Source organism: Eretmochelys imbricata, chromosome 7, assembly GCF_965152235.1.
Source record: "Eretmochelys imbricata isolate rEreImb1 chromosome 7, rEreImb1.hap1, whole genome shotgun sequence".
Lineage (NCBI taxonomy): Eukaryota > Metazoa > Chordata > Testudines > Cheloniidae > Eretmochelys > Eretmochelys imbricata.
In genome coordinates, this window is record NC_135578.1 from 53,972,545 (window position 1) to 53,985,405 (window position 12,861).

The window sequence follows — 12,861 nt, forward strand, 5'->3', positions numbered from 1 at the left end:
GCAGGAAGGCTACAATCTTGAGCCCTTGTGTGCAGCACCACCCTCCCAGTGGGGGACTTGGACACCCCATGCAGCTGCACTTGGCTCACTGCGCAGGAGCACAGAGTCACGCTTCCTTCTGGGACTTGTAGCTTACTTCCTCTGTCTGCACAAGCTGGGAGCTACAACTCCCAGAATGCCCAGTGGACTATTGCTGCTGCTGTGTGAATCAGAGAGCCGAGCTGGAGCCTGAGGGCTGAGTGACAGCCGCTCTTTCGGTCGAGTGTGTGCTGTAGAGCCTTGTGCAGATATAAAATTTGTATCTGAATCCAGACTGCAATCCACAAAAATAATCTGCGGATATCCACGGATTTTCAGGGCTCTGAATATAGGCACTGGACACTATTAGCCTGGACCGCCTTGGTGGTGATCTAGCGATACATGAACTCTCAAATGAACATGCCTGGGACCTCATCACCAAAACCATTATGCTTCATGGGTCAGATGGAGTAACTTATTTCGATTCCCATGGAAGTCACTAGGCCGTATTTGGTAGTGATGGTATAAGCCACCCATCAGTTACATGGAGGTGAAGCAGTGATTTTCCTGTGAAGCCCTGCTGCTGGAGCAGTGGTATATCAAAGGCAGGACATCACTTCTACTTCCAGCTCAGCTGTGAAACTCGGAGCCCAGGGGCAGCTGGGCTGCTCTCAAAGTCTTAAGGAAAAGAATTAAGAGCTGTCCTAGAAATCCTGACCTATTTTCAAGATGAAAAGTTTATAGATGCCCAGTCCAGGTAAGCTGGGAGGGGAGATGAAAATGGCAAATTTGAACAGCCTCTCCCCATCAGTGAGACTGCCTGTGCCTTTACCAATGTTTGATTTCCAGTCTTGAGTCTGCTAAAATCTATATTCTGTACTATTGTAAAAACTGGGTGCTCAGTTTAGCTTTTGTAATAGAAAGGAAGACATGGAAGTAGCCATTGGGTCTCTCAACGCTGCTGTATCATAGAATCATAGAATATCAGGGTTGGAAGGGACCCCTGAAGGTCATCTAGTCCAACCCCTTGCTCAAAAGCAGGACCCATACCCAATTAAATCATCCCAGCCAGGGCTTTGTCAAGCCTGACCTTAAAAACTTCTAAGGAAGGAGATTCCACCACCTCCCTTGGCAACGCATTCCAGTGTTTCACCACCCTCCTAGTGAAAAAGTTTTTCCTAATATCCAACCTAAATCTCCCCCACTGCAACTTGAGACCATTACTCCTTGTCCTGTCCTCTTCCACCACTGAAAATAGTCTAGAACCATCCTCTCTGGAACTACCTCTCAGGTAGTTGAAAGCAGCTATCAAATCCCCCCTCATTCTTCTCTTCTGCAGACTAAACAATCCCAGTTCCCTCAGCCTCTCCTCATAACTCATGTGTTCCAGACCCCTAATCATTCTTGTTGCCCTTCGCTGGACTCTCTCCAGTTTATCCACATCCTTCTTGTAGTGTGGGGCCCAAAAGTGGACACAGTACTCCAGATGAGGCCTCACCAATGTCGAATAGAGGGGGACGATCACGTCCCTCGATCTGCTCGCTATGCCCCTACTTATACATCCCAAAATGCCATTGGCCTTCTTGGCAACAATGGCACACTGCTGGCTCATATCCAGCTTCTCGTCCACTGTCACCCCTAGGTCCTAGGCTGTAAGGGTATCAGAACTCATGAGGAGCTGCAGAAGGGCCTGACTACTCCATGCAAGACATAAGGGGAAAATTAAATAATTCATTTTAAAAGGGGGTTTATAACCTTTCTGTTTCAGTTTCTGCTCTGGCTCTAGTGGAGGCAAAACATATTGTATTACTAGAGTTCTGTGCAGATACTAATTTTATATCCGCGTTGATCTGCAAATATGGTCCATGGTTATCCGCTGAGTCACAGGGCTCGAGATATAAAATTTGGGTCTGCATCCATCCAGGAGCCACAAACATGGTCTGCAGATAACCGCATCCATGGATGTGGATGTCCACAGATATAAAGGTTTCAGAGTAGCAGCTGTGTTAGTCTGTATTCACAAAAAGAAAAGGAGTACTTGTGGCACCTTACCGACTAACCAATTTATTTGAGCATAAGCTTTCGTGAGCTACAGCTCACTTCATCGGATGCATTCAGTGGGGAGATTTATTACACAGAGAACATGAAACAATGGGTGTTACCATACACACTGTAACGAGAGTGATCACTTAAGGAGAGCTATCACCAGCAGGAGAGCTGGGGGGAAAAAAAACCTTTTGTAGTGATAATTAAGGTGGGCCATTTCCAGCAGTTGACAAGAACGTCTGAGGAATAGTGGAGGGTGCAGGGGGGAATAAACATGAGGAAATAGTTTTAGGTCTGTAATCGAGTGACCAAAGAGATTGAAGTGTTCTCCGACTGGTTTTTGAATGTTGTAATTCTTGACCTCTGATTTGTGTCCATTTATTCTTTTACGTAGAGACTGTCCAGTTTGACCAGTGTACATGGCAGAGGGGCATTGCTGGCACATCATGGTATATATCACATTGGTGGATGTGCAGGTGAACGAGCCTCTGATAGTGTGGCTGATGTTATTAGGCCCTATGATGGTGTCCCCTGAAGAGATATGTGGACACAGTTGGCAACAAGCTTTGTTGCAAGGATAGGTTCCTGAGTTAGTGGTTCTGTTGTGTGGTTTGTGGTTGCTGGTGAGTATTTGCTTCAGGTTGGGGGCTGTCTGTAAGCAAGGACTGGCCTGTCTCCCAAGATCTGTGAGAATGATGGGTCGTCCTTCAGGATAGGCTATAGATCCTTGATGATGCGTTGGAGAGGTTTTAGTTGGGGGCTGAAGGTGATGGCTAGTGGCGTTCTGTTATTTTCTTCGTTGGGCCTGTCCTGTAGTAGGTGACTTCTGGCTCTATCAGTCTGTTTCTTCACTTCAGCAGGTGGGTATTGTAGTTGTAAGAATGCTTGCCTAGAGATCTTGTAGGTGTTTGTCTAAGGGGTTAGAGCAAATGCAGTTATATCGTGGAGGTTGGCTGTAGACAATGGATTGTGTGGTGTGGTCTGGATGAAAGCTGGAGGCATGTAGGTAGGAATGGCAGTCAGTAGGTTTCCGGTATAGGGTGGTGTTTGTGACCATCGAAGAACACTTCAATCTCTTTGGTCACTCGATTACAGACCTAAAAGTTGCAATTCTTCAACAAAAAAAACTTCAAAAACAGACTCCAACGAGAGACTGCTGAATTGGAATTAATTCGCAAACTGGATACAGTTAACTTAAGCTTGAATAAAGACTGGGAATGGATGGGTCATTACACAAAGTAAAACTATTTCCCCATGTTTATTCCCTCCCGCACCCCACACTGTTCCTCAGATGTTCTTGTCAACTGCTGGAAATGGCCCACCTTGATTATCACTACAAAAGGGTTTTTTCCCTCCCGCTCTCCTGCTGGTAATAGCTCATCTTAAGTGATCACTCTCGTTACAGTATGTATGGTAACACCCATGTTCTCTATGTATATAAATCTCCCCACTGTATTTTCCACTGAATACATCCGATGAAGTGAGCTGTAGCTCACGAAAGCTTATGCTCAAATAAATTGGTTAGTCTCTAAGGTGCCACAAGTCCTCCTTTTCTTTTCACAGATATAAAGCGGATATCCACAGACTTGCAGGGCTCTATGTATTACTGCTCCTCCCCTAGCAAACCTTTAAAAGGCTTTCTGAAACAAGAAATACAAAATTAGGAAGCCAAATGCTAGTAGCACAGCCGGTGTACATTGGGCTAGTCATGTACTTGTCAGGTGGCTCGAGGTGCTCTGCCCTCAGCCTTGCACCACACCTGACCATACGCACATAGTTGGCTAAAGGACCCCTGCTGTTGCTTGGTGTTGTGTTAGAAAGCCCTGATGCTCAGCCCATCTGGACAACTGACTGGCTTAACATTCCATGACCACAGAAAAGGGGTTTTTTAATATTACATTCCTCCTGTATTTTGGATATTTAGTCACTTGGGTATAGCCACACTTAAATTCCTTTTGTATTTTGATTATATAGTCCATTTCATCCACAAATCTCAAAATACTGTATGAAGTGATTAAACATCACTGTCCCCGTGTTCAGATGCGGAAACTGAAGACCAAATGTTAAGTTACTTCTTAAAGTAGCCAACCTGGAAATGGAACTCTGGTCTCCTGGCCTTCCAGTCCTGTGCTCTGTTCACTGGACCACTGCTTAAGAGTAGAATTCCTCTGCTTTGCTGGTCACCCAGCCAAAACTGGAGTTTCTAGAACCCCTTTAATGTACAGGCAACCCTGGGCACTCTAGTACTTCTAAGCTTGCTTGAGGTTTAATCTTAGAAACAGAAATTAAGATGTTTTAAGTAGGTGGCTTCAGTGATTTCTTGTTCTGGAGTTCTTAGTTGCTCAACCTTCTTATCTCACTTCCATGTTTTCTTATGTACTAAGATCACTAGGTGATGCTTACTCACAAATCTTTTTTGTTTGCCTATAGCTAATAATTGTGAAGCAAGAAGATAAATTGGAGATGCTATTCAAACACTTTCTGGTGGAGGACAAGAGCATGAGTGGGGGGGCTTCATATGTGGACTTCCTCTGTCATATGCACAAGGAGATTCGGCAGCTACTGAGCTAGAGGAGGGAGTGGTGCTGGACTTCAGCAGTGACATTTCAGTCTCCGCTAACCACCTGATCCATGGGCCCAGCTCCCTCAAGAAGGACAACATAGAAACCTGTACAATTCCGTAATTTTTAATACACATTGCATAAACAAAGATCCTTTCAACCTCTCCCAGCCCCATTTGAGAGAGATGCAAAATTTCCTGGCGAGGGCAGAGAAAAGGCCGTCGAACCCAGGTCTTTTACCTGTCTCTAAGTTATTTCCTGTACTTGGCAGGAATCTACCCCCCTATGCTCGCTAATCCTGTTGTAATGAATGTAGTTTCTCAGTTCACTGTACATGATTCAGCATTGGGTGAAAAAGCGATAACTCTTCAAAACTACTAGTCGTTGCTGTGTGTTTGTGTGCGCGCGTGCATGCTCCAAGAGTGAAGAGGAGCCAGGTGGGGGAGGACAGGAGGTAGGCCATCCACCCAGATGGTGGGATTGGAGCACCTAAGCATTTTTTAAATCTCCTTCCTAGTTTAGGGGAAAATACAACATGCAGAGCACAAACTGCAACTTGTGGCCCTCTGGACCCAGGAGTCTTCATTTAAAAAAAAACAAACTACTCATCAACTGAGCTGTGAGCCAGGGGCTAGCAGGACAAATCCTTCCCATATCTCCACATTTTATTGTGGTAAGAGTTGCAGTGCAGAACAGTAGTAGAATAAAATAATTTTAAACAGTGAGTGAGCAACAGTCAACAGCTGCTGAATGGGAGAGGGGTAGACTAAGAGCCTTCTGTTGGCATGAATGGCACCCCCACAACCACCTTCCCTTCCTTGGGAAAAGCAACCTCCCCATCTTATTTTTCTGTGCAGCGTTGTCTTACGCCTTCCATGTTCTATGGCCTCATGTCACTCACTCCTTTTGTTAGAGCCTACCTATGCTGGTCTATTCATGGTGATCATACCCACTGCCTCCATGTTTCAGTTTAAATAGGAAATATTTTTAGCAAGGTGACATAGGGCTGTAGGGAACAGGATCTGAGTGGCAAGGTAGCTGTTTTCTGTTCAGACTAGGCTGAATCACAGCAAATAAGCAAGGATCTGAGTTTTAGTGGTGCAAGATTGAGACTGCTTTGTACCCCAGAGTTCAAGGAAGGGGATGCAAAGGAACAAGAATAGAGTTTAAACTGCACTGCACAAGGTAATACCAAGTACTTGACTTCAGTTGTTGGGAAGGTGCCATAGTTGAAAGAATATTTTCAACACTGTATGTTTATACCCCCCCATTCTACCTACTGATCCATCTGCATAGAAAACTTTTATAAGCCTGTTTGTTAACCTAAGATACCTCAGACAGATTAGCCCATCCACTTTGTGGCTGGCCACTCTGCCTCTCCACTCTGTAAGGATGGAAGAGAGGACTCCTGCAAAGGGGAGTGATGAGTTTAAATCAGATTCAGAATTCTAAGGGCTTGTTCATTAATTTTTGAAAGGGGGGTAATTTACTTTAACACTGACAGAGCTCTTACAATACCCAGGATTTAGTGAGGGGACAGCAGCACTGAAGATGTGAGGGAAAAATGGGAGAATATGCAGAATAATGGGTGAACAGATTGGATGCAGTTAGAGGACATGTTTTAGTTGGCCTTGGCTTTTCAAAATAGGGTCCTTTTGCAGAAGACATGTTTAGTTTTAAAACAAAAAACTTGGCTCCGTGGTTTTAGTCCCATGACCTGTAGTGTGTGTAAATCTGTTTTTCTTCTACTGCCTCTAGTTTGTCTTCCCTCGTATCACTACACACAAAGGGGAATATGAGAACGGTAATGAAGAAACTCCTTTAAAATACAGCAGACAATTCTTCAGCATTTTTTGTATGTATGTGGCTGACATTTTTTACCCCATACACTGCCTCCAACCAAAAATGTAGAGGGTTTTTTAAACCGATGGAGAGAGAGCTTCCCAAGAATACAATGCTTGGCAACCACAGACTTCCACAATACTACTTTCTAGTATTAATATAAGAGGGGGAAAATAAGCTCATAAGTGAACCTTTCATTTTCTTCACTCTTGTTTTTTTTCCAATGCATCTTTTAATTTGTAAAGAAATAAAAAAAAATATTAAGATGTATTTTATGTCATTGTTAGTAAATAAACACTGCTGATTATTTTTCCAAACCCTGTATTTTGGGGGGGAGGGAGGAAGGGGAAGCCTGGGGTGTAGGTGAGTAATCAACCTGCTGCCAATCAAATTCTGTATTTTTAATATTTCCTGTTTGGATGTGTTTAACTTGCCACTCCTTCTGAGCCTTGGTTTTGCTAAGAACATTCCCTTTCCTTTGAGATGGCTTGGGTTAAATTACGACTGCTTTTTGGTCTATTTCCATAACCATTTCTAGTTGATATTTTGAGAGAGTACTATTATTAGCTACAATTAGAATCTCAAGGACCCCATTTTTCTTAGAGTACTCCATTAATATGGCAGAATAATTTCTGTTTTTCTTGGAATCCAAAAATAAAGTTCAAATTAAACACAGCAGTTGGCAACAGCACTCTTGCAAGTCTAGGCTAAACTTGTAATCTGTGCATTGCACTTTAATTTGAATCTCATTGTCTCCTCTATACACTTGACTGTAGCTTAAAACATAGATATTGTACATTTAACACTGATAAATAATCTTTTCAGCCATCTGTATATGAAAACACAAGCCAATCATTGCTAAATAACCATCATTATTTTCTGGAGAGATTCCAGTCTGTTACAGAGGGCATGTTCCTACATTTGTTATATCCAAAATCACTGCTGAACTGATACTTTGAGATAAGTGATGGGCTTTGTGCATTAATTATCTGGAATAAATTGTGCCTGCAGGAATGTTGTGAGATTACCCCTTTCAATGTTTATGGAAGTTACCTAGCTGAACCGACATTTACCACCTTGAATATAGTTAGCTGGGATTGTTACATATCAGTGCAATGAGTGGATGGTTCCTGAGAAGGAAATGGCATAAGCACATAAGATTTACTCCAGTGGACTTCTGCTTCAAAGGAAGGCAAAAAAGAACCCACGGTGTTTTTAGCCTGTTATTCTCTGCTGTAGGTGTAAAAGACAATTTTTCTTGTCTTATGCAGGTGCTAAGTTTACATACTAAACTATGACATTGGATTTCTCATCACTACAAGTGTTCTGGTCAGTGTATCTACTCTTTCTTTAAAGTCAAGATGCTCTTTGGGGTAGGGACAGTCATCTTGTTCGGTCTCTACAGCACTTAGCACAGTGGGGCCATGGTCCATGACTGAGGCTCCGAGGCACAATGGTAATACAAATACTAAATACTAAAAGGCAGTTTGACATGAGGTCAGACACCTCTGCAGTCTAAAGTTTCTTTTTTCAACCTTCCTTTGAATCTTACCCTCCCTTCCTAACTCAGTTGTGTTGGTTAAAAAGCAGACAAGAGTTGTATCAATCTGACCCTATGACATCCTATATCATTTCAAGTTGGTATAAGGAAGCTGTATGGAAACGTCAACCATGCAGGTTGGCAAAAAAAATTTTTTTTTAATCTTTGTCACCTAAAGCAATAATTGTATGTTTTTTCCCATTTTGTGGATCATGTCAGAAGATAAAGATGATGTAGACACATTCCCCTCTGTCTTTCTCTGCAACACTTAGTGTACTGTCACAAAATAATATGAGGAGGGTAGCATGGCAAGAGGCTGAAAATGCATTTGCTTTCATGAGTACTGCTGCTCAGTTAGTTCTACCAATTCTGTATCTTTGCTGTTTTGTTTCCTCTTCATAAGCTTCGAACTTGGTTTATAGTATCAAATCTCTCCTTGGCTGTAGCTTCCCAATGCTTTGACAATTGCAGTTTGGATTTGTCCTCCTGTGTGTGCGCGCTACCCTACCACACTTGGTTATCCATAAATTTCACCGCTGTTGAATTGACACTAAAGAAACTTCAGGCACACATGTAGCAGCTGCATAATGGGCAGAAAGTGGGTTTCAGATATAGTGTTTTTCCTTAAAGCATGTGAAAATCCTAGAAGTCTAAGTCAAAGCTCCCTGACGACTGAAATATTTGACCATTATTTAGAAACAGCTCAGCAGATCACTTTGAGAATCATTGCCTTCGCACATCTGAAAGTGGACCTTAGAATGCAGAGCTGTAATTTCTGTTCTGTCTTTGCCTACCCCTTTCAGTTTGTTTGCCCTAATTCTCAATTAAGAGCTTGTCAACCCACACACTGGAACCAAAATAACGTCTGTTTTAATTCATACTATTATTTTGGTGCAAGTCTGAGGGTGGACATTTGTTTTGGAATAATTATTTTAATTTAGGTCCATTTTTTGTACTGACTTAAGCTAAATCAAAATAGGTTCAGTCATACTCTGTGTCCACAGATGGGACTGCACAAAATAACTAATAGTGTGAATTAAACCAGATTTGTTGTTTTGGTTCCAGTTTGTGTGTAGGCAAGTCCTATAATCTCCCTATTCATGAGTTTCTCCTTTCTTTGTTCCCTTCCTTTCTTTTTACTCCTTGTCACTTCTTTGTATCAGGACATGAGTGGCTTAAGAAAACTATATGGTCTTTTCTTCTTCCTAACCTATTATGTATGTAGTGTAGTTGTATCCATGTCGGTCCCAGGTATTAGAGAGACTAGGTGCCTGAGGTAATATCTCTCACCAACAGAAGGTGGTCCAATCAAAGACCTTACCTCATCCACCTTGTCTCTCTAATAACCTATTATGTAAATCTTCCTACCATTGTTAAAAACTCCTTTGCCCTTGGTACTTTCTCTAACTTTTAAATCTACAGTTGGTACCTCCCTTCTTTAAAATTTTCTGGCTACTAATACTCTATCAAACCAATCTCTAACATTAGCAAAGCATTTGAGAAAGTGATGGACCTCTGACCACAGTATATTATTTGTTTTTTTTCTTTGTTACAATGTAACAATTCGTTTTCCTCATTGTGTCAGACCCTCTAGCCCAGTGATACTCAGACCTCAGTGGTTTAGGAGCCAAATTAGCGTTCAACATTACCCAAAAGAATTGTGTGAATTCATTGTTTCATTTACTATAGTACTATATATTCATATTTAAACAGTATGATGGGGAATATTTAGTTTGTATTTTATATATATAAATTATTCTCACAGCAAAATGGCCAAGTATTATTTTATCTATAGTATGTTAACATAGTAAAAGCATCCTGATTGGTTAATAACTGATATAAATTATTATCCAATCTGTGTTTTTATGTTATGTGCTGCAAAGAGCTGCAGGAGACACATTAACGAGACTCTTACGGCTCGTGAGCCTCAGTCTGAGTATCACTGCTCTAACCCATTATCTTCTAACAGCAGCCAGTACCAGCTGCTTCAGAAGAAAGTGTAAGAAACAATTATGGAATCCACTGCTAGCAGATGAATTTTCTTATCCTGAGACAGGGGTTGATGTATACCCTGAAAAATGAGCATTACACCCTTTATACAATTTCAAGTGCTCCTATGTAAGTGTGGATGTTAATAAAAATGTCTAATCCTTAGTGAATCCCACTAAGCTTTTGGCCTCAGTGATAAGAGATGGCATTGTGGGTTTTTTTAAAATTGGTCGTAAATGTGTTGCCTTTAAATTAGAGAGACAAGGTGGGTGAGGTAATATCTTTCATTGGACCAACCTCTGGTGGTGGGAGAAACAAACGTTTGAGCTACATAGTGCTCTTTTTCAGGTCTGAGAAATGTATGTTATAGCTAAATACAAGGTGGAACAGATTGCTTAGCAGAAGTAGTTAACACATTTCAAGGGACCATTCAAGGTGAAATGTCCTGTCATAGGAGGGAAGGGGGAGAAAAAAGGGTTTAAGTGGGTTACAGATTGTTGTAATGAACCATCAGATTGTTCTTGTATTATCAGAGATCAAAAAAAGAGGATCTGATTGGCTGTTCTCTGTACCAGTCTTTTTATTTTAACCTTGGACATATCCCCTCATTTTATTAGTCTCCTTTCTAAACAGCCCATCTATTTTCAGAGACAAAGTATATGAGGTAATAAATTCATACACAAAAATAAGACAAACATTTTACCTGTAGGCAAACACTTTTCACAAAGTGATCACTTTATATCTGATCTTTCAATACTTGTCCTCAAAGGAACCCTGCACAATGCCTTCAAAAGACAAGACTGGGAACTTAAATTCATAGTGCTGTTAGATACTAAAAACCTTTGGCTATCCCTCGATGCGAGGATGATGTCTGCCAAGGGGGGCTCATTGGTGAGTTTTTAGGTGGCTGAGGAGCGCAGTTTATGCCCTGCAGATTTTCCCACAGAAGTGGCAGGTGTAATCTTGGAGGAGACATAATTGTTGGCTGGAGTGTTGTGCCCTTTCTTTCCTCTTTTGTGGCTTCTCTGTCTCATGAGCATGTCTGCTCTCCTCAAAGTGAGCTTTGGCTTGGTGTATGGTGTGGCGCCACTGTGTTCTGTTCCGTGCCAAGTCCTCCCCGTTTGTTGGGTTGATGCCTCCCTTTTTAAGGTGTATTTTCCATATGTTTTTGAAGTGCTTCTGCTGCCCTCCACAAGCCCTTCTTCCCTGACTTAACTGAGAAGATTATTTGCTTCGGAGGCGAGTGTCAGGCACACGTACATAGTGGCCAGCCCAGTGGAGTTGGTGTTTCATGACCTGCGCTTCTACACTGCTGAGGTTGTCTGCAGAGAGAACGCTGATGTTAGGGCATCGGTCTTCACAGCTGATCCTGAGAATCCTCCCGTGGCAGCGCTACTGGAACCACTCCAGCAGCTTGAAATGTCGTCTGTAGGTTACCCAGATCTCTCACCCATAAAGAAGATGGGGATGACAGCTGCCTTGTAAACCAAGATCTTGGTGCCTGTTTGCAAATCCCGATCGTTGAAGACTCATTTGAGTAGTCTTCCAAAGGATGTGCTGGCACAGTGGATCCTGTATTCAATTTCTGTGTCAATGTTGGCTGTTTGGGAGAGATGGCTGCCAACGTATGGAAAATGGTCCACATTTTCCAGGGGTTCTCCGCTAATGGTGATTTGTGGAGTACGAAGAGTAGTTTGTGCAGGTGAAGGTTGGTAGAGTACCTTGGTTTTCCTGATGTTGAGAGGAAGAGCCAGGCTGGGATAGGCATATGCAAAAAGATTTAGGGTGCTTTGCAAGTCGGCCTCTGTGTGCGCAAGAATGACTGTCATCTGCATACTGAAGGTCAGTGATGCCAATTCTCGTGATCTTGGATTTTGTTTGGAGACTGAGATTGAGGAGTTGACCATCCATACGATACTCAATCCTGATTCTGTCAGGAAGGCGGTTGCGGAAGAGAATCAGGATCATGGCAAGGTAAATAGAGAAGAGGGTTGGAGCAGTGACACAGCCCTGCTTGACATCGGTGCAAATGATGAATGGTTCAGTCTCTGAGCCATTGCACAGAGTGGTGGCAGTCATCCCATCATGGAGGAATCTGATGAATTTCTGTGGATAGCCAAACCTAGACAGCACCTTCCTTAGGGCGTCAAGAGGGATAGCTCAGTGGTTTGAGCATTGGCCTGCTAAACCTAGGGTTGTGAGTTCAATCCCTGAGGGGGCCATTTAGGGATCTGGGGCAAAAATTGGGGCTTGGTCCTGCTTTGAGCAGGGGTTGGACTAGATGACCTCCTGAGGTCCCTTCCAACCCTGGGATTCTATGGTTCTATGAAAGTCTATGAAAGATTGATAGTCAAAGGCCTTGGTTAGGTCAATGAATGCATATCCTATCTATCTATGGGCATGGCTACACTTGCAGATGTAGAGCGCTGGGAGTTAAACCAGCCTTTGGAGACCGCAGCAGGGAAAATGTTGTCGTGTGTTTATACACATAGCTGGAAGTGCACTGGTGTGGCGACATTAGCAGCTTTTGCAATGCCACAAAGAGCAGTGGATTGTGGTAGCTATCCCAGCGTGCAAGTGGCTGCAACATGCTTTTCAAATTGGGGGGGGAGTGTGACAGGAAGTGTGTTGTGTGTGGGGGGGGGAGAGAGAGTGGGTTTTGGGGAGGCTAAGAGCGTGTCAGCATGCTGTCTTGTAAATTGAGACAGCAGAAGACCTTCCTCCCCCCGCCTCTCTCTCTCTCACACACACAGCATTTCACAGTAATGGTTTGCTTTGTCCCAGAGCAGATAAGCAGCGGCTGTCAGAAATGGAGCTTTGAACCAGGATATCCGCATTCCTGCAGATTTCAAAACAATGAGAAGA

The 12,861-nt window shown here is 42.8% G+C and overlaps 1 protein-coding gene across 3 annotated transcripts in view; it reads left to right on the forward strand.

Moving 5' to 3' along the window:
* The window catches only part of SEC24C (SEC24 homolog C, COPII component), a 62,131-nt gene extending 55,355 nt beyond the window's left edge, over positions 1-6,776 (forward strand). For all 3 annotated transcript variants that reach the window (XM_077821049.1, XM_077821050.1, XM_077821051.1), the window contains one exon: positions 4,495-6,776. In XM_077821049.1, coding sequence (XP_077677175.1) covers positions 4,495-4,635 — 141 coding nt within the window. In that variant the 3' untranslated portion in view covers positions 4,636-6,776. The remainder of the gene's footprint in view (positions 1-4,494) is intronic.
* The last annotated feature ends 6,085 nt before the right edge of the window (positions 6,777-12,861 follow it).